Source organism: Calliopsis andreniformis, chromosome 9, assembly GCF_051401765.1.
Source record: "Calliopsis andreniformis isolate RMS-2024a chromosome 9, iyCalAndr_principal, whole genome shotgun sequence".
In the NCBI taxonomy this organism is placed as follows: domain Eukaryota; kingdom Metazoa; phylum Arthropoda; class Insecta; order Hymenoptera; family Andrenidae; genus Calliopsis; species Calliopsis andreniformis.
Window position 1 is genome coordinate 19,797,447 of NC_135070.1, and position 27,926 is coordinate 19,825,372.

At 49.3% G+C, this 27,926-nt stretch overlaps 1 protein-coding gene across 1 annotated transcript; it reads right to left on the bottom strand.

Moving 5' to 3' along the window:
* Positions 1-827: 827 nt before the first annotated feature.
* On the bottom strand, positions 828-27,880 carry Sp1 (transcription factor Sp8). Its single transcript, XM_076384540.1, has 3 exons — positions 27,770-27,880; positions 1,753-2,803; positions 828-1,684 (listed from the first exon to the last, which is right to left on the bottom strand). Exons 1-3 carry the CDS (start codon positions 27,878-27,880, stop codon positions 828-830), a joined length of 2,019 nt encoding a protein of 672 aa, XP_076240655.1.
* Positions 27,881-27,926: the final 46 nt, after the last annotated feature.

The following is a 27,926-nucleotide window of genomic DNA, read 5'->3' on the forward strand; positions in this document are numbered from 1 at the left end:
AATAATAATTAATAATTAATTAATAATAATAATTAATCCACAATGTCGTGTGATACTAAGGGGTCGTCTTTCAATAACGGAGATGATTTTGGTCCGAACGTCAAGTTCCAAACGCAATCACACGCCAGGGGGGAAATAATATTGAAACGCGATAACGAAACTCCGATATGCGTTCCCGTCGTTCGACGGTGTCTGAACGATCAACGTCGTTTGGAACTTGCTCGGAGAGAAATCCTTGTTCCTGGATCGAAAATCGTAAAACTCGTCGCGTTTCCCCAGACCTCGGGGAGATAAGACAGACGCGAGCACGATACGATGTAACCCGCGCGAGCATGCGCGCGATCTTTTTATATATGCATTTGTTGCGTGTATGTGTCTACGTGTTTTCAGTGTATGGTACAGCGCGACAGTGCGTTTATATAGAATTTTTACAACATTACACCGCTTAATTAATATAATATCTTTCTCACGCGCTATTTATAGTATTTACAAGTAACAAAGTCGGTGGCACCGAGTGGACAGGCTCGAACCGCCGACAAAGGGAACGAGAGGAATGAAGGAGAGGGAGGGAGGAGAGGCGAAGGGAAGGGAAGGGAAGGGAAGGGAAGGGAAGGGAAGGGCCGATGGCTAGCGCATTCAAAGATTCTCCTCGAAGATCGTTCGAGAAGGAGCTGAAAAAGCCTCGAAAATTGACACGATAGAACGATCCAAAACATCTGCGATACAACGAAACGTGGTTGGATCGATACGCGAATGCTCTCGTGACTCTATAAGAAACCTGTCGCTATCGCCCAATAGCAGGAAGAGAAGGTAAAAGAGGGGTGAACCTAGAGACTATGTACAGGCGCAGGGGACGAGGGTGAGGGAGTCTGCGCGGTCCCCGGCGTGCCAGGATTCTGTTGCACGGAGTAGGAATTGCTCTGACGCGAGTGCTGTTGCTGGTGAGGATGGTGGTGGTGATGGTGGTGGTGGTGGTGATGGTTCTGGTGTTGATGGTGCGCCATGGTCGCGTGGTTATGTACGAGGTTCAGGTTGAGGGGGTAGGATAGGGGGGAGCCCAGGGCCGTTGAGGCAGCGGAACTGCAGGTACCGGCTCCGGGCCCCACCGGGCTCAGTGCATGCTCATCCCCGCGTGCGGGTGGTGGGCCGCCGCCGCCGCTGGCACGGAGGTTGCGTGATGATGCGGATGGTGCATTAGAGGAGGGAGATGCGGGTGGTGGGGATGGTGTGGGGTCAGAGGCGGAGGGGTCATCTGTATTGGGGTCATGGGCGTTGTTGGCTGATGGCCGAGGCTGGTGGTGGTCTGGGATGTGGTGTTGTTGGTGTCCTGGCCCGCCGCCACCGCCGCCGCCGCTGCCGCCGCCGCCGCCGCCGCCACCAGAGCCTGTTGCTGCTGGGCCTGAGCCGGCTGTTGGGCCTGTTGCTGCTGCGGCTGCGGCGGTGGCGGCTGCGGCTGCGGCGGCACCGAGCTGGAAGTGGGACTCTGCTGACTCCCGTTGTCCTCGCTGTCGGAGCAGGACTCGGCTGACGAGCTCCCCGCTCCCCCCTTGCCCTTGCTGCCGCTGCTGCTGCTGCTGCTGCTGTGGGTCTTGACGTGCTTCGCGAGATGGTCGCTGCGCATGAACCGCTTGTTGCAGACCGGGCAGGCGAATCTCTTTTCGCCGGTGTGGGTTCGAAGGTGCCGCTGCAACTCATCCGAACGTGTGAACCGCTTGCCACAGAAAAGCCAGTTGCAAACAAACGGTCGCTCACCAGTGTGCCACCGTAAGTGGGCCTTCAGATGCGACGTTTTCCCGTAGACCTTACCGCAACCAGGTATGTGGCAGCTATGGATGTTCTTCTTCCTGAGATGTACGCCGGCCGGACCGAGTCTCTCGGCTTCTTGACAGTTTGGACAGTCGCAGGTCGCGCGGCCGGTGTAACGTCTTTGCGAGCGCGGCGACGGGGCCTGGCTGACTCCGCCGGCCCCGACGCCGACGCCACCTCCGCTTCCTTGCGGGCTACCGGCACCGGCGCCCGCGCCAGCGGTCGCGGCCGCGTGGTGGTGGAGCCCGAACCCGGGCGGGCCGCCAGGCAACATCGATTTATACGTGTCTTGAAGGAGATTGTGACCGGCGGTGGTCGCGGTGGTCAACAAATGGTTGCCAGCTAGCGCGAGACTGGTCGAGTAGTCGGCCGAGTAGTTGGCCATCTGGGCGGCGTGGACGCCGACACCAACGGTGCTGCTCACGTCCAGCCACCCGCCGGCGGTCGCGGCGCCGTGAACGTCCCACCAGCCGTCGCTCGCTTTGATTCCGCCGTGCGTCGCGCCGGGCATCGCGTTGAACGGCCACGACTCGTACGGGTGTCTGCCGTACACCGAGCCCAAGGTCGCTCCCTCGACCTTTCCTAGCAGGCTGCTCTGATGATGGTGCGGATCGCTGGCCGGTTGGGCGCTCGCCGTTCCAGGGAAGTACAGGTCGCTGCCGTATTGGGGCGCCGTTGAGGCGCAAGAGGTGACGGGCGCTCGAGCGTAGCCGCCGGTCGTGCTGCCGGCGCTGCTCGTCGCCGCTGGTCTTTGACTCACTCCGGTCGTCGTGCATCCTCCCCCGCCACCCCCGCCCCCGCCGCCGCCTCCTCCGCCGCCGCCGCCGCTACCAGTCGAGTGCTGGGGCGAGCTGCCGCTGCTCTGCGGGCTCTTCTTCCATGGATGGAAACCCTTGCCCACCGCCGCGTCGGCGAGTGGCGGCGGACTTTTGCTGCTCAGCTTGTTGCACTGGGCCGCGAGCATCGCCAGCGGCGTGCCCCGTAAACCCGGATGGTCCTGAAACGAGAAAAACGAAACAACAGATTACCACTCGGCCCGCTCTCTCGGTTTATGCCAACCGCCCTAGCCACGATTTTATTACGCCCGAAACGCGTTCCCGAGCAGGTGTTACCCGATGGAATTATGGCCCCGCTCTTCCAATACGATTACGCAAGCCGATAATAACGAGTTTCGAGGCGGGCTTCACGAATTAGGCGCTCTCCCGCTCGCGTATATCGATCCAGCGAAATGGAACCCGGCCGATTGAGACGCTTTCTCAAGGTAACGCAGCTCGTAATATCGAAATCCTGCCGGACGGACGCTGTATGCGGCCATAATCGCGGTTAAATCGGCCCAAAAAAACCGGCCCAGCGAGCCACCGGCCGCCGGCCGCCGGAACCGAATCTTCCCCCGAGGGTGTATAATGACACAAAATTGCTGGTCCTATCCTAGAAGAGATCAGAGATTGCCTGAGAGCAACGAGACTAGGGCAGACGATCCACTTTCGGAACAGTTTGCCGCTGCTTGTATTCTTCTCCTTGGAAACTGAAACCTATTTCACTCGGAAATGCCGCTAAATTACTCTTCTACCGCAACTCGTAACTTGATTAAGACCATTAGAGAGAAATATCGATAGTTGTTTCAGTTTCCATCAAACATTCTAAAACTGTGTCTCTCAAAAAAGGGAAGCAGGAGGCAAAGTCCCTCGTAAGATTCAAAATCAATGAAACTGGTGAGCGTCTGCTAGCTCGATCTCATGCAAATCGTTGCGATGTCGTACCGAGGGACGAAAGACGAGCACAGACGGTCGGTGGCTACCGAAAGGCTGGAGGCTGGGAAGAGGGTCCGGTTCGTATTCGGACGTAGAAAGGTACAGGCAAAGGGTCCGCGGAAGCGGCAGGAAATTAAAGTCTGGCGGGCCGCGCAGCCATTAGCAGCCGGCGCCATCGAGGCGACACGCCCCCACACGGGTTCAACCTTGCACCAACACCGACCAAAGACAACGAGTGCGCGCACCCTTCGACAGTGGAGACAAAGGGAAAGGGAAAGAAAAAAAATTCTGCCAATCCGCGGTCACCCTGTCCCCGTGACTTCGGGCAAGGTTGCCAAGGTAATAACCACGATTTTGCGGTCATCGGCGAGCTCTTTTACCGTTTCATTCTTTAAGGAATCGTTGGGTCGTTCCAAATGGGTCAATTTCAATTTTTTAACACCCTAGGGGTGTTTCGACCCTGCGGTAGAAGTGTCAAGAATTTTCAATTTTCACTCATATGTTTTGTAGAGGGTAGGCTAATTAAGTAGTTTTGCAAATAAACAGTTTCTATTTTGCTCTATTCTATTTTCTATCGTGCTCCCCCCAAGCTCTGAAGATCGTAATAGTATAACAGCTCGGATTCGTGAATCAGTGTACTCAAAGGAAGAGGACCTTGGTAATTCCTCGAAGGATCTTAGATGAGAGTATCGAACAGGATATGGTCCCTGTTCCGTGTCGCCGACGAATGGGAAAGGTAGCGGTGAGTTTCGACGCTTGCTCGCTGTCGTGGTTACCCTTCGAGGGGTGGAAGACAAAATCATCCTTCCTGGCGGTGTGGCTAGGGTGAAAAGCAGAGGGAAGGGGAGAGAAAGTAGAGGAGAGACAGAGGGCGAATCGTGGAGAGGGAATGAGGAGGACGGGAGAGAGAGAGAGTATCTCTCCGGCTGGTGGTGTACGAGCCACGCCCTCTTCGAGCTTCGTGAGTGCAGGTTGTAGGCAGGCTACGTATTGATCCGCCGGAACGATATGACAGTGGCCCGGTGGAGACAACGACGTCTCTCAATTAGCCTCCTCTGGCTTGGTTTAGAGCCTATACACAAGCTCGTGGGGATCAGGCGAGAGAACTCGTTCCACTTTTACGCTCGAGCTATACTTCACTGCCTAGAACGTCGGAAACATCCTTCTAACTTTCTTGCACACTTTGTGTGCACTCTGCAGGCGATTCAACATTTTTTTTGAAGAGACTAGTTCGCGGAAAAGCGACGAGATGATCGCCCTAACTTTTCCAGGCGGAAGCAACGAGGTCGACGGCTCGATCAGAACTTGCACAATTGGGATGATCAGTTAACGAGAACGTGTGGAACGCGTTAATAGGGTTATCGATTAGAGCAATATTAGCCGGCAGTTCTGGCTGGCCTGTAATTACGCAGCGCAGAACGAAAAGGAGTCGTTATTCCGTGCTGGCAGCGTGAGCGGGGCGCCTTCGAGTCGCCGATATACGTATATGTATACCTGACTTACACCCTCTCGCCACTATATACCTGTCCTCCGTCAATTATCGTGATTCTTCGCGAGGCAACAATGTTTTATGTACGCTACGCACGCATATAGCGCAGGGTGTACACCTTTCTTTTATTTCGCCGGGCCAGGCTGAATTCGAATGTCTGGGATGGTGCCTCCCTCGTGTTGACTGGGTTAATCGGCAGGGAAAAGTATGATTCGAAGCCATCAACGCTGGGGTTGCTAAAAGTACCTTGCACGTAGGCTAAAACGAAGGTGGAGCGTGCGACTAACTGCTTAACCCCCCCATAGCTATACAAAGGGAAAAAAGGACTTATTATTTGGAGTCGGGAAAGCTTGCAAAGCGTAAAGCGGCCGAGCAAATGAGATCCGTCCTAGGTTTCGCGCCCTCCTGTCGGCACAGTTGAAAGAGACCCATCTGTGGGATGGGCTCGCCAAGGATCCTTTGTTTTAGCCGCGTGACGTCACGCCCATCGTGGCTCAGCTAGGACTAATAACGCCTTCGGCTGTGCCGCGCATAAATTAGAACCAAAGAGCTTCGTTGTCCTCCGTCTTCCTGCAGCCCAGTGGCTACTTTCTGAGAAGCATCAGTGAAGTCTTCGAACAGGCGTTGTAAAAAAGCTTCAGAAGTGTGACGAAGTGCACGAATGAGGAGCAAATATTCTACGCTATTGCTTGACTCATAATTTAATCGAGTGTACAAGAAATTCTCAAGATCACAGGATTTGGGCCTGACCAGGCTGGAAATTTCTCGCGCGGATCTTACACTTCAGCTAACTGGTGATGCGTGTCAAACCGCGCCGACAGTGTGACGAATGAGATTCATGACGCGTCCATGGAGAGCTATTGATGCTGCCGACGAGACATCGATACCGTGAAAACGCTATACTGGTGTGTAAAGATGGTATAACCAGAAGTACAATATTTCAAGCTACAATGGCTACTGCTCTAAAGCCTACTGCTAAAAAAAGATCGTCGAAAAATGTTCTTCTAGGATATAAATCTCCAGCCATCCGAAAGTTTTGTACCAAACAACTCTGGTCTGCGGCAGCGAACTCGACAAAAAATCGACGAAAATTCAATCGTCCGATGGTAAACAGATCGAAGAGAGCGAATGGTTGGTGAATAGGCAAAATAAAGCGGACCGGTGAGCAAGAGCCACGCGACAGCTGGACGCGGAGGTGGCGGGGTTCGCGTCGACAGCCGTCCAACAGCGAGGGTGCGAACCTGGTAAACCGTAGGGTGTCGATGCAGCGGGGCTTGCGGCGAACCGCATCCGACGTCTAAGCGACAACCTACTTTCCCTCCCTACCGGTGATACCTGTATCGGCTCGAAACGAGCAGTCCACAAATAGAGTCCTCTTTTCCATACGAAGCCGACGCATGAATTCATTTCGCAGCCACAGGACGGAAACTTGAAACAGAAATCCAGTTCTCGAATCATGCTTCCATAAAATGGGAATTGCCTTCGTCCCTAACAGAAGTTGCACGCCCATATTACGCGATTTCGATGTAAAAGGAGAATTTTTACTTTTACAACCCCTGTAACGTTAATTGAATTGGAGGCAGGAGCAACAGTGCCAGTAAAATACGGCCATCTTTTCTGCAAATGTGCAGTTTTATATCTGTCTGCGTCCTTCGGAGCACGGTGCTTACGCAAGAGTAGAGTATCCTCGACGATAGGGCAGCGCAGTAAACAGGAGAAACTACGGGGAAGACTTGTCGGGAGGATCGCGCGAGCCAACTAAAGGGGGTCACCTCTCCAAAATTAGAAACGCTCTAGAGGGAGCAAACGACTCGGTCGGGGCGATAGATCGGACACTCGGTCGCTAATTGGCTGCAGAATTTTATGTACCACTAAATTACTCGATGCAAATGCAGTCGCTTCCGTCCCCAGACTCGAACGTATTCCAGAAGCACGCGCAACTCCACGGGCCGGTTCACTCGCTGGAAGATTTACGCCGACCTCATTATCCTAATGAAGACGTAACGGCTGAGAAACGAGTCGTGATTTTTGCCGAAAACCAATTGCTTAACCGAGTGAGCCCTCGTTATCGGTGCTGCTCTGAAACCGATGATCTCGATTTCCACGGTGATACTATGTAACTATGCAACACGAAATATTGGAAGCGATACCTAAATCTCAGGAGATATACCCCAAGGTCTTGTATGGTTGACAACAAAAGCAAGATTCGCCGTGTGGTGTAGAGAATATTTAATTAACAAGGGTTAAATGTACCTCACTTCTTACTGCCTGCGTTAAGTGGATTTACATGCGCGTTAACTTCGATCCCGCCCCGAAAGGTAACTCGGCCAATGAAAAGAGAGAGACTGAAGTGCTTTCCGTATTTTAGGTGAAATTTAGTACCTGTCATCTTAGTTTTCCTTCTTCAAATAACACTAATTGGTTTAAGCGAAGTGATATGGGCTATTGTCAGCGATAGGATGTCGAACTAAGTAAAAATTCTGGCCGATGGTTATCGATAAAACGACAGGATGGATGCGCACCGTAGGCAATAAAAAGTCGAAAACTCGAAAGCGTGCGTTTCTCTCTCGGCCGAAGTCGAAGGTTCAGAGGGTGAGCAGCGCTAACTGGGCTACGAATTATAACTAACCGGCAATGCCTGTTTAATATTCGCCGCTGTCGCCAGCGACAGATTTACGAGTGCTCATGAATTGGTAGCGCAGGTCGATGTTGAGAAGCTAGGCGTTGTCGCTGGTTTCTCGAGCGGCTCCCTTGGTTCCATCACGTGGGTGCCCTGTGTTCTATATACCCGGAAATCATTAGGTCCAAGGGCAATTTGAAATTTGTCTCGAGGGAGCCCGAGGTTCTAACGGGGCCAAAAAACTCAGTTGCGCCGCGAGCGCGGAAAAGAGCAAAAAGAGGATGGAGGACGTTGAAGAAGGCGAAGAAGCCTCCGTTGTTCCCTGGTTGCTCGCTCGATAGCCGAATAAATTTGGGTAGCTCCCTGTTTTGGCCCCGGGCCACGGTTATACAGCGAAAGAGGTAGACTTTTTCGGATATACGATCGGGCCTTTCGTAACGCGCCGCGCACAGAGGCGAGAAGGGACACGAGGGGGCTGGGGGGTTGAGAGCGAGATAGCCGAGTCGCTCTCTCACGATGGATTTAATTAAAAAACATAATTTAGAAGGGAGGTAACAGGTAGCTGCCGTTTGGTGGGAACTAAACGGAGGTTCCTAAGTTGCGCTGCAGCCTCGGTTACTCATGAATAAAATTATTAATCCCGTCTTCCAGCAAAAGCTTCTATCGTGTGTCCTGTCTCCCCTGGTACAAGTGTCCCGATAGCCAACAAACGGCGCCGTCCCTAATTCCATATTTATCACGAAATCTCTAGCCTTCCTCACTTTCAAGGAAGATTTGCCACTGCTGTGTATTCTCCACAGTTGGTGAACGGTTGATGATCGCCGACACGGAACAATCACGGGTTAAAAATTCGTTGGATTTAAAACTCCATTTGCCGAAGACAGTATCGGGAACGACTCCGCATTAAAAGGCTTGCGGCTGCAAGAAAAAGAACGGTGTCTTGTCTGGCTCAGAGAACCAATCTCGCGGTCTTTCTTCCTTGTCACGGTCGTCGTTGCGTGTTGGTTTAAAAATTCATTTCGCTTCGGTTGACTCACGACTGCGCTCTTTCGCCAAAACGATAACACCGACGCCGAGTATCCGCTGAGACGATTTCATCGACATTGATTGTTCTTGCCGATTATGTCCTCCTTGCATACGAGTGAGCAGTAAACTTGTGCATCTATTAGCTACTTCAAGGGGATTATGTTACTTATCGCAGGAACTCTGCGTGTCGACATAGTTGCATGCGCAGACCGATAAACAAATAATTAGCAGTAGGAACGAGTTACGATCGCGATATCTGCGCGATTGTGGTGGTTTGTTGCTGGGCATATTCGCCTATCCTAAGGGAGAGTCTTAAATGAGTTTTAGAATCTAGAATTTATGAAGAGCACAAGCAGGTTTTTAAGTAATGACCTACCCACGTGGGTACGTACTGATTTATCTTAAGCCTTCTGAATTACTTCCAATATTAATAAAACATTTGAGTTACCTTTATAAATAATAAACTCTGCATTTAAGAATTTCAAGCCATAATATTCCAAGTCGAGAAAACCTCAAGCATTTCATTCACATTCAAGAAATATTCTCAACCTCATTTCTCTTGTGTGGCCAGAGGACATAATCAACAAAGTGCACGCAAAATCGTCCACGAATCGGCGTCACGACCACTGAGCGTCCAGGCTTTAATTTTAATTCCTCGCGGCAGTTTTTATTGCGGGCGGCCAGTTGTTACGGAAGCGCTTACTTTTACAACCGGCGCCCCTTTATAGGAAGAAGGAGATCAATATTAAGATTTCGCCAGGGCATAACACGGGCCAGGACGTGACGTTCAGGAAGCGAAAAGCCTTTATTGCACGGTTTACGAGTGTTTCGAGGGCTATCATGGCCAGCGGCCTGTGAGCGAGATAAGTCGGGCTCGTTCGCGGTGCTTTCAAAATTCCCGCGATTCGGAAAAACGAGCGAGCACTGTGGAACCTCGCCCATGCTCGACACGCAGGTGGATCCAATCACAGAAGCAGCGCCAGGCAGGTGCCAGAGAAGCGACGGTCAACGGCTCACGAGAACGACCGACGCTTTTTACAGAGAAACCAAGAAAAGATCGCCGACTAATTTCGCGTCCAGCTCTCTATTGCCGGACAAAGAGAACCGGGAACCTCCCTCGGCTTTTTGTGCCGATATTCGCTTTAATTGCCCTTTCGGGACTCCCGCCTTTGACCATAACTCGCGCGAATTCGAGTCAAGGAATCGTTCAGGATCATCGAGGTTGGCTACCTCGCTGCTCTTGCTCTCACCTCCTTCCGCTTATTTTGAATTCGCTTCACTCTGTTTCGAAGACAGTTGGCATGATCGGTAAGAAGCAGGCCAGAAGTACTGAGTCGAATTTATGTCCATGCGATGGGCTCTCCGATGTTTTTACTTCCAACGCCAGTAAATGCACGCAGCAACACATGGCTTCTCGTTGCCGAAGGGGATTTTCTACTGCATGCGAAGCTTCTGGCAATAAATGCCTATTATGTGATTCAACAATGAGGAAATGACTTTGAAATTCGTCGAGAGTTGTAGGGCAACACGCACATACTTCGTAAACTTCGTATTGTATAAATGATGGTAGCGAGCAATTGACAAGTGTTGTGCCTGAAGGATCTACTTCAGGTATAGATATCATCGGTCAGCAGAGTTAAAAGAAGAGCCTCAAAATATATTCGTACAAGGAGATCGCAAAACAATAAGTGCATCTAAACTGCACGAAGGTATGTGCACACAACGCATAGCGTGCATCATGCTCTTACATTTTCCGCATTTCAAAACGCAGCCAGTTTATCCACGAACAGAAGACGCAAATTGAGCATAACTCGGAAAGATGAATGGCCAAAGAAGAGGCAGGAACGGTTAAACGAATTTGATTAGAAGTAGGCAGAATGGGATGCCTGGCTCACGCTGACGGACACTGGAAGAACTTCAAAGACCCCGCCCCATATATCAAGCACGTATTTACCTCCTTCGAGTGATTTGTGCGTTTTCGTAATCAGACGATCGAATGGAGCATGGAATCGCGGACAGGACGTTCCAGAGAAAATTAGAGACCTATGCTTATTAATTCGTCGGTCCCCGTGAAAGCGGGACCCCAGGCTTAATCGACATCGCCTCCTCCATCCTTCGTCTATATCTCGAAGAGGAACCCGCTCTAATGACAATATTTTCCGCGCCATTTGTCCAAAGGTCTTTCGCGCTTGCGTCCAAGGGACGTGTCAGGGGCGGAGCCGTAAGCGTGTCTTTATTGTTCGGCAGGTAGACTAGCGTGGTCGATCGGTCGATATATCGTTCGCCTCCTAGATCAGCCTACCGAAAGCTCCCCAGCGTGCCCGTATATTCGACATTTTATTGCCTCGTGCAGCACGGTGGTCCCGGTCGGCGGCTTTCTTTCAATTACGAAAGTTTAAGTAAATAGCGTGGATGTCGGCCCGGGAAGCGGAATCGTACGGCGATAAATTAGTCGGATATTAGCATTTAAACGATCCACCGGCGATTTGGATGACCCTCGGACCTTGGATCACGGTTGCTTCACGAAACCTGCGAAAAGTCGAGGGAGTCCAAGAGTCTCTGCGACCTCGATGTCACGCAACATCTGCCCCTGGATCACTGTCCTCGACGCCAATCCAGCCCTGATGGATGAACCTTTTGACACGTCTATCGCTCACCCAGCCCAGCCACCATAAAAAGCTCCGTTCTCTGCCCTCTGTCAACCCGTGGTGCCTTCCAAAATTGATTGGACCATGAATGGTTGCTCTTTGGCAGGGAACAGTTTCTCAAACTGGCAAGAATGTTATCGGCGAAGTAACGGGGCGATAAAACCGCGAGAACGGTAGCAGAGGAAAGTAGCACCGCTACGTTAGCAGTGGCCACACACGCGGCTTTCACCTGCGCGCGGCCGATATTATTTATCCAGCGTATTCGCGAAATGGCCGTTGATACGGGAAGAACGCAGCTAGAGGTGGTCATAATTTAGACGCGGCAGCGTTTTACGAGACGCGAAAGGGCCGGCTGAGCGAATAGGTAGCCAGCAAAATTCGCGAGCGAACGAACGCGCGAGCTGATAAATTTACACCGAGCGGCATACTTCTAACAGCCAGAGTGCTCCTTTTACGACGGAAGCTTACATTGAAACCAACGATACGGGCCGATATATGCCTGCGCAGAGGCCCGTTCCTCGTAATTGCGCCCGGAATCTGGGGCCTGCACCTGCGAATATTTACGTTCAATTAAAAACTCGTAAACACCTAACACCGGCTAAATCTAAATGGGCCTCGACGCGGTCCCTGCTTCTGCTCGAGCTGCCGACACGACACTGACGTCTTCTTTCAAACGGACGCGTGACCCACATACGCGCGAACCGCCGAGCGTGTTTCTGCTCGCGAGAGAAATAGGGCTTCCGTCGTCGGCGTCGCGTGTCGACGACCACAGCCGAGACGATCCTCGTGCACCTGCCTCCTCGGTCGTATCGCCAATTTTCTTTTCCCGGGGCGAAAGAATGTCGCAATTTTTTGGAGGAACTTAACGAGACTCATACTCGCGGATCAAAGCGGAATTGGCCGTATCGAGGTGATTGCATTTTGCTCGGGGAATTTCTCGGACACTTTGCAAAAATATATGAGGTAGTTAAAGAATACGATCTCTGGAGAATTTGAGTACACATGGGCAGAAAGTAGGCGACGTGATTACGAAATGAGAATAATATTAATCTCCTCTGATTTGCAGATATTTCTGGCTTTCAACGACTGATTAGAGCTTGATCTTGATTGCTGTAGAAAAATGAGGCAGTATCATGGTAATCAATCTTCAGGATGAAACCTGAGCTAAAAGTTGAAACAATGAATGGACTAGTCGCGTACGGAGCTCAGCGCAAATTATGCATAAGAAACAAACGGGAACCTGGACGGTTCAATCAATCTCAGTTGTCCAAAGTATTCGATATCGATCAATCTCCACGACAGCGTCAATCTTTCCGTGTCGAAAGGCCCAGACGCGCGACACTCGAGCGACGCGGAATCGATCTTCAAGAAGAGGCTCGGGCGATGGTGAAGAGCGACGTGAGTCCAGTTAAGCGACGCTCCAGGCAATTTAGCGGCGAGTAGAAACCTTTCAAGCGGACTCCGTATACAGGAACAACTTCCCTCGTGTAATACACGCGTAAAGCTGGGCTTGTCCGCAGCGTTGTTGACGCCGCGCCGTTGCGCCAACAAACTGCCATTAAATCACCTTTGGCAAGCCATGAACCCGTTCGTCTCGCAAGGTGCAAGTGTTGGCGATCCGAGGCAAAGTGATACGCCATAGACGGGATCCGTGCTTTCTCCATGCAGTTGTGAAACTCTCAAAAAGTTGGATTATTTTGAGTATTTTAATTGGTCGTATAATTTTTTCACGTAAGCACGAGGGTTCGAAGTTTCTCCCAGTCGAGGGCTGGATTCTGGTAAGCATTTGCATCGTAATTAAACGCTTCCTGGTTCGAGATTCCGAGAAAAGGCTTACTGGAGCTAATTACGAGACCGGAGTTGTTTAGCCGAGCCGCCAAACCGAAAAACCTGTGCTCCCCGCCACCTCGTAAGCAGGCGAGCCAGCGGAGCACGCGCTTTCTCTGAGTATGAATTATACGCGTAACGATTATGGGTATTACGCGAGTGTAGTCAGCGCAGCCGAGCTAGAAACCGCTAAAGAGGGCCGCAGAGAGATCGTTTAAATCCGCTCCTTCCACGTTGGATAAGCCAGCTCGTAACTTGCCAGATCGATTATCGTATCGCCCGTGTATCCGATTTTTATCCCCTCGAACGCTGCGAGCTGGAATCGTTGACTGAATTGAACGGTTTCAGATAATTTCTTGGTATAATACGGCTAACTTTTCGCGAACGCCGCGATAACCGCGATAATTCGATTGGAATTAATACGCGTATTCGGTCGTTCGTTAATCGTTGAAAACGATTATTGAAGAATCTCGAGCAAATTGGCTCGCGTGTCTTCCTCGGCTAGCTGATTTATAGCTTCATCGCGGTTTTGCGGATCGTAGATTCGCGATATACGCAGGCTCGTGCGCGCGTCTATGCGAGCTTTTCTCTTACCGCTCAACTTCTGTCGGTGGATTATGCAAATCGTCACAGTTAACCCGAAGCGGCAGAGATTATAATAATTTTTCAGCTGTCATGTTTCGTTTCTAATGATCACGATTTCGCGAGCGATAGCGCACGTCATACATGCCACACGAAGCCCAATCGTTTCCACCTAAAGCCTTCGTTAATTTCCTAGGGAGCACGTAGCGAGCGAGCTCTTGTTTAGACTCAGCTGGATGTCGACTTATTAAAAGAAAGTTTCGTGGGATGAAGGGGTTTCAACGCGCGACAAAACTGCGAGGATGTTATCGCGATACGATAATATCTGTTTCAGCTTGCTTTATTCGCTTGAACAAGACTGCCGACGCAATCAATCCCTCGGTCTATGTAAAGAAAAGTTTGTCGGAGGGAAATGAGACGTGCAGAGTTGATTCGTGTCACTGCTATCGTGTCACAAGAAACTTCCTAATTCAAAGTGTTAAGTATACGTATTGTGATGTGTAGCTAGAGTAAATTTTTTAAACAGCAGAGAAACACTCGCAAGCGTTTTCCAGGAGGGTAAAGCAGACGTGTTGAAATGTAAATTTGTTCTTGATATGGAAACCACTCTGTCAAACGAGTTTCAAACACCGAGCATCCATATTATTTCTGTCATTATTTATACCTACAAAATTAAAACGACTGAACCACACGGTATATCGAGCGGTATATCCCCATTCCATTGAAAACTATCCCAAGGGTGTCGATTAGCGGCGAATTGAAAAACGACAATCCGCTTAATTCGATATCCACGAAGACGTGTGTCCGGGCGCGGAGAGATCAGAGTTTATCAGATAGAGCCGCTATTGAATCAGTCCATTAGAAGCGTATCACAACCCCTCGGTAGAACTAACCCTTAGGAACGGTTCTCTCGCGCGCATCCACCCTCGTTCACGACACGAAGCTCCGTCGGAGAGACCGCTGCAACAGACTGTGACATATTAGGCGACCCCCTGAGGGCATCATCCCCGTATAAGAGGCCCATAAAGAGGGTGACTCGACTCTCAGATTTATTGTTTCGCGATTTAGTGGCCGACCAGGCCGTGGGAGAGCAACTGCGGTCGCGCTACACTCACCCACCCGGAGAGCTCGTAAATAAATTATCATCTGCACCAAAAATACAACACAATTAAGATAGATATGTGAAGATAGCAAGCATAACGACCATTATATACAAATGTTTTGAACATTCGTGAAGGATTGACGAAAAAGATGATCCAGTTTCTTAAAGAGAAAGGCGTTACTTTTCACGAAGGATTTATGGTATTCTATATTCTCGTGAAACTGGGAAACCGCGTCCCCTCCATAAAAATTCATGACCGATGTAAAAGCCACCTCTCGACTCGAGCATGCTTGACGAATTACATTTTTCAGAAACTCGGGCAGGGAAAACTTTGGCGACGAGACAAACGATAAGATATGGTTATCTCTGTTAGATACCTACATGGTAGTAGTAATATTCAGTGTACCATATCATGAGCAGATATGTTAACAATTCTTTGGAAGGTGCACTGAACTCGTTCCGGTAGTAACATTAATTGCACTGTTTACTATTAGCAAGTTGGAGCGGTATTGCTGCACAGAAAACCTTCAAACCTTAAAGTGTGCTTCATAAAGCTGAATTCGAGAAAAAAGGTAAATATTATTGTAGCTGGAACAGAGAACTCAAAGCTCTAAGTCCACTAATATTTTCAAGGATTTGCACCGCAAGGTGAGTCGCGCCAGGTAAAGCCTCACAGGAAGGTGTTACATAGCAGAAGAGGCAAACCTCTAATCAGCCATAACTACATATATCCTCTGTAAAATAAAACGATTTCATGACAGCACGAAGATGCGTGTCAACAGGAATATCAGTTATGTATAGATCTCCCGTCTCGATGGATTGTTTCTGAAACGTCCCCCGCAGCCGCTTGACTTGTGCGCAACGCCTAACGAAGCGTCCAATCTGTGAATCTAACGGGACAAACGGGGGTCGTTATGCAATATGTCGAGAGGATAATTCGTCCCCGTAGGGAAGGAGCGTGATAGCTGCGCGGACGTGGGCACCAAAATGCAAATGATTTGTGCGCGCAAGGACGTGGGGAGAGCAAAACGCAGAAAATTGAGCCGATCTCATCGGGTGAGCGTTCACCATTCTGGTTTCGCCTCGCTCCTTCGACTACTGTCGTTTCTTGCGCAACTCGCGATCTCAGATACGCAGCGCAAATCCACTCGGTCGGCCTGCAATCGATTTCACGAAAATCGCCTGTATCGATCCCCCCGATAGATAATTCGTTGATAATGACAAGCTGCTCCTTTCGTTTCGCGACTACAGCTGCGCCTATTTCAATGCAGACGCGGAATTGTGCAAAAGAAACATTTCCATTCCCCTCAATTTACACTGGACCAGAGTATTGTTGGTCCGACGCATGCCAGTGCGTTTGACGCGTGCCACCGCCGCAAAACCAGGATGTTTCTCCTACTTGGAGCAACGTTCCAGCGGCCATCGTGTCGATTCAACGTCAATTCTGTCGCATTCCTCCGTAAACGTCCCTCGCAATTATATATCCCAGGCATCGCTCAAAACTCACCGGTTCCTCTTTCGTTTGCGAGATGCACGCAACGAGACGGCGTCCTCGGGAGCGGAGGGGTGCGAGCAAGCTGCCAGTCGGCCATATGCATCTGCCAAAGGGAAAACCGCGGCTGGCTCTTTTCGTGCCGAGTATACCGGAAGTTTTTACGGGCCTCGGAGAGGGTCATTGATCTCCATACTGACCGTGAGAGGCGATTTTACCTTCGTGCTGCTGAAGAATTGCTGGGATTTGTAGATCAATTGTATTGCAGTAACAGAAGTCTGGGATCGTTTGTCGAGGATGTGAGTCAGTTCAGAAGAATAAGAGTATCCGTTACTTTCAATAGACGACTAGAACAGGAAACTAAGCTACAATTTACTTCCAAACACGAGTAAATGTTATCTTAAGGAGAAAGAACTGTCAAGTCCAAAAGAATTTTTATTTTTCTTAAAATACCAGTTCCTATGGAACCTTCAGGAACCGCTATGCCTTGCAGTGAGTTGCAGAAATACGGTTCTTTATGCATTTTCACGGCGCGATCCAGCGATTGGCGAAAAATAAATTATGCGATAATTGGCCACGATAGGTTAGAAACAGGTTGCGGTCGGCTAAACGATACTCAAAGCGTAAAAGATCTTTTCTAGAGCGCAAAGATAAACCAGGGGTTTTTAGTGTGGAGAACGAGCGAGCCTCGACTGTTGCATACGCTGGAAAAATTCGCGTTTGATGGAACGTATAACGTGTAGGCGATAAATCATTGCGCCTGGCGGGACCGGTGAGCCAACGTTTGGTATTTTGGTTCCGACTCCGCGGGGGTTTGGCACCCCTGCGGGGAATCCCTGCTGACGCCACGCTTCTTTCCTCGCGGCAAAAGATCATCGTAATCCTGATCGAGCCCCTAGGTGTTTGCTACGCGAGGAGCTAGAATATTTACGCGTAAAACGTCTTCTATCTTTACTGATTCCAAGAGATGGTCTCGATGGAACTGTGAGTCATTTCTCTGGAAACATTTGTGGTGTCTTTTCTGTGCACAGTCACAGAAAATTCTCTTTTTCTTCGATCAAATTACAGAATGTAAGATTCAGGGAAAGTCTGTTTACGATAATGGTCACGGATCGAAGAAGGAAAAAGGAACAAGGTGGACTCCCCTCTGACTAAGAGGATCTATCGTCCATAATGATGGTAAGCGCAGGAACCAATTCGAGCGTGCAATCTTTCAGCGTGGAAAAAATGGTTGCATTGTGTTTAGCACGAGAAGGAAAGTAGTCGGGTTAATAGAATCGAGCGGTTAATAATCGTTCTTCCACTTTGCTCGAGTGGCGTGCGTTAAGGCCCCAAGGTGTTGACCAGACCGAGTATTGTTCATCTTTCCCATGATGGTCCGGTGAATGACGCTCGCCGCGATGATACGTCACGATAATGACCGGTAATTCGACGTACTATCTCGCAGGGGGCTCGTGCGCCAGCTCTACGACCAGGAATATTGTTTACAACGACGATACAGCGCCAGACGAGAGAAGGAGAGTGAAACCTGGGCTTTTCAATTATCGAACCTTCCAGCGATACGATGATGATGGCCGATGGAAGTCGTGTGAGCCCGAGACGTTGTAGACGATAAACCCACACGCATTGGGTGGATCTCTAGTCAAATAGCAGCCTCGACTGAAACCTATCGTCACATCGTGCGACAGTATTTCATTCGTGAGTCATTTTTTTCAACTCTGATGCTTGTTGAAATTATAGATCTACGTTTATGAATTAAAGATCATTCTTTTTTTTTCTTGGAATACATATTAGGTAGTAATCGTGTTTGCAACGTGTAAGAACTGTAACCAAGTGGTTTTTCTCGTTTTCTGCATTTCCTTTTTACTCGGGATAGAAATGCACAAATATGTCGGGGAATTCTTCGTTCCGCTTAGCGAATAATTTCGTCCACAGCGATGCTATGCTGAAATAATGACCGATAATTCGAGGTACTGACTCTCGCGCGTGCAATAGGAACATCCTCTAAGGCAAGGGAGCCAAGGAGCGGCCGGGGTTTTCAATTATCGGCCTTTTCACGATAACGATGCGCGCTGGAGTTACGTATCCAAGGATTCTAGCCTCAAGCTCACCCCCTAGCTCGAAACCATAAAATTGCATCTTTGACCGTTCGATGGAAACTAAGTATAATGAATATCCTACGCTTTCTTCCTTCGCCATTCGGAGCTTGTTGCAAGCCTTTCTTGTGGAAACTTTCTGCCGTGACTGGTAAAACTCTTCAACTCTATGCTTCATCCAGGAAAAGTTCACGGCCAACACAATGGCTATTGAGAGCCAGCGCTCTCGGCTCGTAAACGACAAAAAAATGCTTTTTGTCGCGTTAGCGTACAGGCCAAGGGCCAAATTGATCGATCATACGCGAAAACGGTTTTCCAAGATGTGCACATCGAGCACAGCGGCCATGTTGTCACCCCAGAACATCTGCCACGTTTTGGAACCCCGTCTGCCAACAGGACAGGCCCTGTCGAATGAGTTTTCGAAAGGGTGTTTACATGTCTGGGACGTTGCGACGCGTACACGAAAATAATTCATTAAGCCAGTCTGCTCGCCGACTGTGGTGGGCGTGACGACCAATCGAAAGGGATTTTGTCATCGAGGAATGGAGCATAGCTCGTGAACGTCCTGAAACACTGCTCAGACCTCGTTGATAGAAACTTTTTCAATCGAGGGGCGGAGACTCTATCAACGAGCTCTACTCTTTCAGTAGCAGAGATCAAACATTTTGGCTGGTTTGCTCTAGGCAAACTTTATGCTACTTGCGAACGTTCTAGTGAACGGGAGAATAAGAATATGGCTTGGAACACTGCAAGAAACAGTTTGTGGTTGGACAAGAAAACGGAATTGGTCTCTGTTCACAGAAAATTTGTTCTCAGGGGGGACAAATTAGGATGACATCCTCGTTGCATCCGGTGCTCCAGGTAAATCCTCTTAGGTCACATAAAAAGGCCGTGCCGTGCTTTCATCCCCCTCCAGCATGACGAAGGTCGTATTTTTGCGAGAATCACTGTGCACCGCGCCCGTTCGCAGTCCATTGTTGCCCTTGAAAATGTCAACGGGGCGTCGCTTAAAAGGACACTTTTACCCTACGAATCGGATTACCGGATTACCAGCGTGGAAGTGAAGTGGAGCGAGGATTCGAGGATCCTCGAGCGCGACAACAGGAATCCTGTCAGTCCACTCGACAACTACCACTGGCTACCTCTAATTGTAGTCTTTCTTTCATCTATTTTCGCAAGATCAGAAAAAATAGACCTCTCTCTTGTGAAACGGAATAATATAGATACCTACATGACGGTACTTTTTCGTTGGAGAGTTACTGCTGACCAATGAGAAATATCACATTCTCGCAGTAAGCGACATGGGACACGGTAAATTCAATCTATGAATTAATAACAAGGATTCGGACAACATTCTATGTTCTCACGATCAATGCAATAGGTATCGAAGTGACGTCGATCGATCGTGCGACGTAAAACGGACGACTTAGTTGTCATTGGAATACTTATAGTCCAACATGTTTGCGTGTAGAGACTTCCTTCATCGTCTGATTAATTAATCAGCAGAGTATCCATCGTGATAGTTGGTGGGAGCTTCTTGAAAAGATATAACAGCGAATTGCTTCAACGTTTACGAGAACATACAAGGCTGGTAAAGCTTAACGAGAATTGTAACGCATGATACGATGTAGAGAGAAGATGATGACAAAAGTACAGAGAAAAAGAACATTCTTTGACAAGATTGTGTGTCCCCATCGCAAGGATCGAGTGACGGGAGAGGAAGTATGGATCGTGTTACCATCCCACGCATCCTGTCAAGTGGATCCTCCCGGTGCACAAAGAGGAGCAGACAAATAATTGGCTCCTTAGGCGCACAGGTAGAGGCCAGTCCCTTTGATCCCTGAGAACCTTGCGCAAGGACCATTATACGAAGGATACTCGATACATTAGGATCGGGTGCTTCAGCGACATGAACAGAATGGAAGGGAAGGGAGGCAAGAAAAATAAACTGTTTGCAACACTCTGGACGTTGATGCGACAGCCAGTCTCTCACACGATTACGCGTCCATCTTTGTGGTGTCTGCAAGGGCGAGGCGCAAAGTTAATATGCAGGGCTTGTATCGTTTCATTGCCAGAGTCCTGAAGAAGAGTAACGACGAGTCGGTTGGTGCTGACAAAAACGAGCAAGGTCTCATGTGTAGCAAAGCGGGAAGAGAACTTTCCGCCGGATTAATTTTCGGCACGACACATACACGTACGCACCAACAGAGGAAACTCTTCTGCTGACTTAATTAATACTCGTACGCGTCCCTTTTTCTTCGATGCCATGGATTTAATTACTTTTTTACGTCGACTCGTAAATCATCTCGGCGAGGCCACGGCAGCCGCCGCGTCCTTCCTTCTTGCCGAGTCATAGGAAATAAAAAAGGCCCCGAAAGCCGTGCACGGAGCCTGGAACACGTGTTGGTGTCCAGAGATAGAAGGCACAAAAGCTCGTCCGCGCGGCGCTCGGACATTTTGCCAGAGAGACCACCGCTTCTGTCAAAACAGAATAGATCATCCCGGATGATCTGCTGGATTACAGGCGGCGTAGGTCGATAATGCGAGAAGCTCAGGTAGATCCGAGGATCCTTGTCAGGACAATGTCAACTGCACAGGGGGTTCGATGCGTCAACGACACAATGCGGATGCGGAAATGGCCTGCATCTGCGCAATTGGGACCAAGCTGGCCCTCCTTGTGGCGCATCGACTGCTTAACCTACATTGTCATAGGTTCCACAGTATACAAAGAGGTTAATTGTCACAGAGGTTTCGGCTCTCTTATACCTGGTTTGGCACCCTTGCACTTGCAACTGTGAGGCCAGAAAGTATAAGAGTTTATCTGATCGACGGATGAGTGAAGTCGGGATGGCACTGTTTAAAATCTTCCTAATTTACCGCTCGACAAGATCTGCGATTTTATCGGTCTGACCTGTCGAAGGTGACGAGAGGAACAGTAGCACCTGATCTGCGAGATCGACTATTCTACCTGAGCGGATTAAGATCCCTATCTGGGAGGAGGTGAAGCAATTGACCTCGCCTTAAGGAGATACAAGATTGACAGCTACCCTTGCCTCGAAAGGTAGATCTCCTACCTTCTAACTTTAAGAGTCCACGATCGCGGAACAAATCCGACCATTACCTGACTCCTATTTCCATTTTACTTTCCGTCTTGCTAAGCTATGGATCAATCAATCCCACCCGCTATATCCGACGAACTTTGCAATCTAGAGTAACCTCTTTAACGTCGATTCACCCGTATTTCTAACACTGTGTTGCGCAACAAAGTCGATGAAAGATTCATGAACTCACCACATGTCCGTGTACCGGTGATTTGGCGATGGACTGTAACTGCGGGTAAAGTTGACCAGCCGCAGCCGGTGTCATATCGGTCAACATCTTGTTGACGCTCACAGCTGCCTAGCGTCTTCGCGGAATCCTGTCAGTGGTTTACCGCTGCCGAACGAATTCTGTCTCTTCAGTGTTGCGAACTGTTCTGCAACGTTAATGTCTCTGGCGATACACACTTCACTTGCGGATATTCACAGCAAGATTCGAAACTCCGTAGATACGATGGCAGAAAAGGCCCGTGGAGTCGAGTCCAGGGCCTTCGGGGCTGCGTAAAAAAGCGAGTGGGTCGGAAACGTTATGGTGCTTCGGGGAAACCGGTTAACGTGGTTCCCGTTCTTCGCCCCGTGACAGACTGCCGGCTATCCGTTCGGCTTTGCCCCGACCAGACAGTAGGGGAATGGTAGGGAAGTGGCCAGGACTTCGGCCCCCGGGCAAAAAAGGGGCAGAGCCTGTTGGGCGGGACCCAGACCTAACCAGTTACCGCCCCTAACCGCCTCCGTGCCTTGCCCGCTTCCTCTTCACTTTATTTATCCCCACCAACTTTCCTCCCACTCTTGCCCCCTCTCTCTTTCCCTTTTGTCCTTCTTCAGCTCCTTCTCTGCGGGATCTCGTCTCCTCCTCGCCTATCCGCAACCCTCCTCTCGATGATTTAACCGTGAAATGCGCGCGCACAGCGCCGCCGCCAAGAGGAGGCACGCGTACAGCGACTTCAGTGGTGCCCTCTCTCTTTCCTCGCTCTTCAGCCTCGTCGACTCTCTTTTCCGCGAGCCTGTCCTTCCTCTACCCTACCCCGTTCGCGCGCTCGTCGCCCAACTCTTGTTCCAGGCCGAGGCTTACGTGACCTGAAGTTGTCGTATTAGGGCTGCAGCCTCGTTGTTCGACGTAACGGTATGCAGGCCGTTGGTATTTAAATACCGACACGCCGCTATCTGATACCAGCGAAACGAGCAAAGTTCACCGACCGGACTGGGTAATTGATATACAAATCGGATTCGCGTGCCTTTACAGACCTTTCTCGATATGCTACTCTGGTCCAATTAAGCTGAAAAAGCTGACCGAGAAGTTGCGTTTAGAACTTCCATGGAACGTCGTACATACTGACCTCTGAGGAAGCAATGTCTGTCTATGCACGATCCTTATTCTACTTCGGGAGAATCATATCAGGAATTGTGTTAATAGCCTCTGTGTTTCTGAGTCAGGTTTCTATGATGACTCGAAGAGGTACAAAAAAACGTCAGTTGTCGGTCATTGCAGATTTTCTATGCACAATTACGACTTCACGGAAATTGCAGGTCTACGTATAGCGAAAGAAGAACTGTTCCTGATTCTAAATGAACTTAACTGATTCATACATTTCTCGCAGAATATTCTCGTTATAACAGTATTAAAAGTATGCTGTACCATCAACGTGGGCATACCAGTTTGTCGCATCAGAGTACAGTCTATACTCGGTCTCTGCTGTGGCCAAGCATGACGCAACGATGATTTCGATTCTTTCGCCCATCCACGTTGGTCGATTACGGTGTTTCCCTTCTGTTACGTGAATCTTTTTATTTCGTGAAATAAATTGTCGCTTAATGTACAGCGACATTTGCAGTCCCTGGATCCGGAGGACATTATGACGTTCTTCGCGAGATCCACGCGAAGGGAGCGCAAGAAGATCACGGTTGTACCGACTTACGAGAGTCTAATGTGATTTTAATCGAGGAGTTTGAATTTCAAATGCTATCGCCTTCGCTATACAAAGCAGCCCGCGCGTAGAGTTTTAGCGGACGTGGAAGGGATCTATTATGACCCGTTGCTTCCAATGGCGTATTCCTTCATTTTTTTCGCTGCACACCGAGTCGCGAGGTGCAGGTTAATACGATTGCAAATTAGGACACGCTCGAACGGAGCGTCCACGCCACTGGCTGGTAGACGCGTTTGGATCGCATTAGGTCCTAATTTTCCATAATGGAAGAAGACCAAGGCGCCACTGTGGCGACTATCTAATCGCGGTCCATTCATAACCGTTCTTCGTCAGAGCGAGGGCTGTTATGACCGAGATTTCTCCGGCCAATTTGCGCGTAGTATCTCACAAAGGCTATTCACATCAATTTCTTAATGTTCAACAATTTTCGTCCGCGGGATCTCCTCGACAATGGCGTAGACGCACAGTCGCATACATCAGCGTTCGAGTAGAGTATTTCTTGCGTGCACTGTACCTCCTTTGTGTCACGCAATAAAACCTCTGTTGCACGATCCGTACGAATGAGGCTTTGCCCTTAATGTCCTCATTTGCAAAAAGGAGAATACGTTTCTTGCAGGAAGAGCGAAGAAATTGAGCGAGAGATTTGCACATAGTGGGTTGCGCGTTGCTCATGAGAGTCGATAAAAGTAGTCAACAAATATTTCGCGGAACGTGAGGTATTACGGGCTGCCATCCCCTACGAGCCGCAGGAGACGATGATGCGTACATCGCGTGCGATCGAGCAACAAAAAAGTACGATCCACCCCTTCGAGGTCAGAGGATAGAGCGGCCACTGTTATGGGAGGCGAGAAAGAGGGATGCATTACAATGAATCGGAGCAGAACCGGGCGTGAACGTCCTTTGAAAGAGCAAACGGCATTGGATCGTGCAAACGAGGGTGCCAGGTATCTCTCGAGGGGTGGTTTTTGTATCATTGATCGATGTAGCTGCCTTCCCTCGTACACCAACGTTTTTAGATTTTTGGATAAAAATGAACTGCGTAATTTATTACCACTATGGCACGGGCATGGTCACGCACCGTAAGCATCGAACGCTGGAGAGAAGAATTAAATTCGTTCCTCGACGCTGAAGCGAGAATGTGTTGGTAATAAGTTGAAGCGAGACGGAGAGGAAAAGTTGATCGAAGAAGCGACGATTGATTTTCTTGGTAACGATCGAGCGATATCGAGAGGCTACGAAATGACGGATCACTGATTGGCAGAGACGAGGTGAACGGGGTTGAAAGGGAAATGGGGCCCACGGGCCTGACGGGGGCGGATAATGACAGGGCGGCCTCGCGAAGCTAAGATGGTCCGCGCAGGGACTCAGAGCTCGGCCTTTGCCTCTTATACGGCCATGTGGCCATCGGGAGATGCTGATGGACTAATAATTACCAAGGAACCAGCTTCGCATATAGCGGCTGGGACCGTCGAAAATGAAGATTCACCACCAGGTCAGGCTGGAACCAGCGCCGCTATCGTTGTGTAAGCTTAGTAGTAGACCGGCTCGGAAAGGTGCCTCGAGTTTAATAACTACTACGATCTGCTATCTGTTTGGTCTATCGCTATCGTGTTTGATGAGACGGAACGGCTATTATGTTAATACGAACAATTTCAGCTTTTGACGCGTCGTAGACGACCCTGACGCGTTTAGGATGTATTGAGAACATGTGAAACACTGTAGAACGACTGCTTTTTATGGTGATTATGCTACCTCATAACTTGTTGTAGATTAGAACGAGGGGCAAGGATTACTGGTATCTCTGAAACCATTTACCTCGCGCGGTTTAACGACACTTTGACAGTTGACAAGCTAAAAACTTGCATTTTCGTTTCGTAAATCAAACACTCGCGTGAAGTACTTAATGGAAGAGCGCTGATAAGGTGCAAACATTCTACGGACAATATAGGAGCCCAGTGCTTCATTCGCTGCACGCGATTGTTAATTCTCTAGTGACGGACGTTTTCGCGTTCCTGGTTACGCTGACACGGAGTCGCTTTAATCTTTGTTCAAAAATTAACATCGTCGATAGCTTTCAGATCCACCAATCAGAATCTCATAATCGAATTAATCAAGACAGATTCTTTAGATATAGAGTCATATCTCATAGTTCCTCAGAAAGAATTAGTCATGAGTATGGACTGTGACAGTGTGTCAGCAGAGTTCCGATGAAATTACTTGCAATCCTCTAATAATAAGAAGACAACCTCATCAAGTCCAACGCACGCAAACTATTCTATCCAATCGGGAGTCAACCAAAGTGTCCTCTACAGCTCTTCAAAACCTCGACTTTCAAATGAATAAAGCGTTACCAATAAAGAACCGCCTCCGAGTTATTCTGAACGCAGAACACAGCCCCCTGTCGGTCTTTCTGTTCTAATTGCCGGCGAGAGTTATAGCGATACACCGACTATAGCGAAATAAATATTGGCCAGGATGGTTTTGACCGTTGTCGGCGATTCGTCTCCGCGAACGGACGCAACGGGCAAGGAGAGGCATGTAGACTCGTCTCTCGGAGGCTTTTAAGGTCGTGGCAGCACGTTTTGCCGTGAAACAAGGCGAAGAGAAACTTGTCTAGGACTGATTTACTGACTCGTTGGCTGGGGCTGGCGTACAACTCGCGGTGTTTCGTCTACATCCGTGGTCCGGAATAGAGAGACGCTCTCTCCGGAGCAGATTTATGGGGTGCTCTCCACGGGGAGGTGGAGAAGCCGATCCCCCGTAATTCACGCGCGGTCGGCCCGTTCTGTCGGCGTGTAATCCGCAAACAAGGAACTCGCTGCTCTTCCACGAACAGGGAAGGCGATCGGGACACGTTATTACGCAAGCTCGCGCGCGCGGGTTATCGCGGAAGACAGCGCAGTGCGTGAAAATGAAACATGCGTGCAAAAACGTTAATTGGCGGACTATTAAAAGTGACATTAGTCAGTTAAGTAAACAATGCAAATGAGCGTTTAATAGCCACGTCGGTGAGAACAGATAACGCGAGAGAACTATTAGCGTAATTAGGGAGAATGGTAATAATTATAGATCGACCGACATAGGAGCGTCGTAATGGTAATGTGGCCGGTAACTCTCTGGGAAAGTTTTTGCCGAATTCTGATCGTGGTAGGTATCGACCATGAAACTTGGAACTTAGACCCGTGTGCCACTGGTGTCTATAAAGCCTTCTGGGCGGCAGTTTTGCTCGAGAAACTGTTGTTCCTTGTCTGTTGCCTACTTGTGGGACAGAAATTGGCATGTCCCTCTACCACAAATTAAGGAACACACGGAAGTATGAAATTCTACGCGTGGACAGTGGCTCCCTTCCGGTACAGGCGTCCTGCCGGAACAAAAGGAACGAGAGGAGCGTGAAGAATTGGCGCAAAAAGGGGGAAACAATTAGCTTGGACGAAGGACCGCCGACAAATTCGCGCGCATGTTCACTGGAAGTTGAGATTGCAAAATGACGTGCAAACTGAGGGACGCCCTCGTCCGCCCCCTGGCAATACGGTAATCACTATAATTACGTATCGAGCCCTTATATTAATATCCCCCAGCTACGTCTCTCTTTCTCCCTTTCATTTTCTCTCTCGTTCTCGTCGATTCGTTCGTTCGTTCGCCTTGGCCACGTGAAAGTCGACGTTTTTTCCTCAACCTTTCACGCGAGCTGATCAACTCCGATTTATTGTTGCCGTGAACGCGTCATTTTATTCGCTAATGAACGCTTTGGACTCACGTCGCTTCCATCGTCAGCCGCAGCGCGTGGTTCGCCAGCTCAAAGGAGCTAGCAATCAACGAATCGTCTTGTAAATCTTGTAGCTTCTGAACCCATGGAAGATGTTCTTCAAGCAATGACGCAACACAAGGTTTTCATCTCTTCTGAAGAGTGAGTGTTGGCTTGAATTTTCTGAACGAGATAGATTACTCTCGATAACCAATTTATTTAGTCTCAGGGATAAGTCTAAGCTCAACATCAGCGCCAGAACTATACTACGAAATTAAATTTCAAGATCCGATTGGCAATCGCACAAATCGAATTGTCAGCCAGTGTTGATGAATTGGCAACGCGTTAAGGAGAATCGGGGTGAGACAGGCCTCGCATTGGCCTCTTTCGCGTCCGGGAGATGAACAATTAACCTTGGGGGTGTTCCTGGACCGCCCAGGATGTCGTCGCCTAGAAGGGAGCAGACCCTGTCGGTCGAATCTGTCAAATATTGGCAGCAGCTTGACACAAAGCGTCTAGAAACCATTCATATTCCCACTCACCAAAAAATTATTCATATCTTTACCTCTAAATACTCCGTATCCGTGGAATGATGAGGTTGTTGAACAGCCGCTGGCGGCATAGTCATCACATGTTGCGGATGAGTTGGATGCGAATACTGATACGCGCAATTCATATTGAACACCTTCAGTCTAAGTCAGCTGAGAGGTTAGTCTAGTATC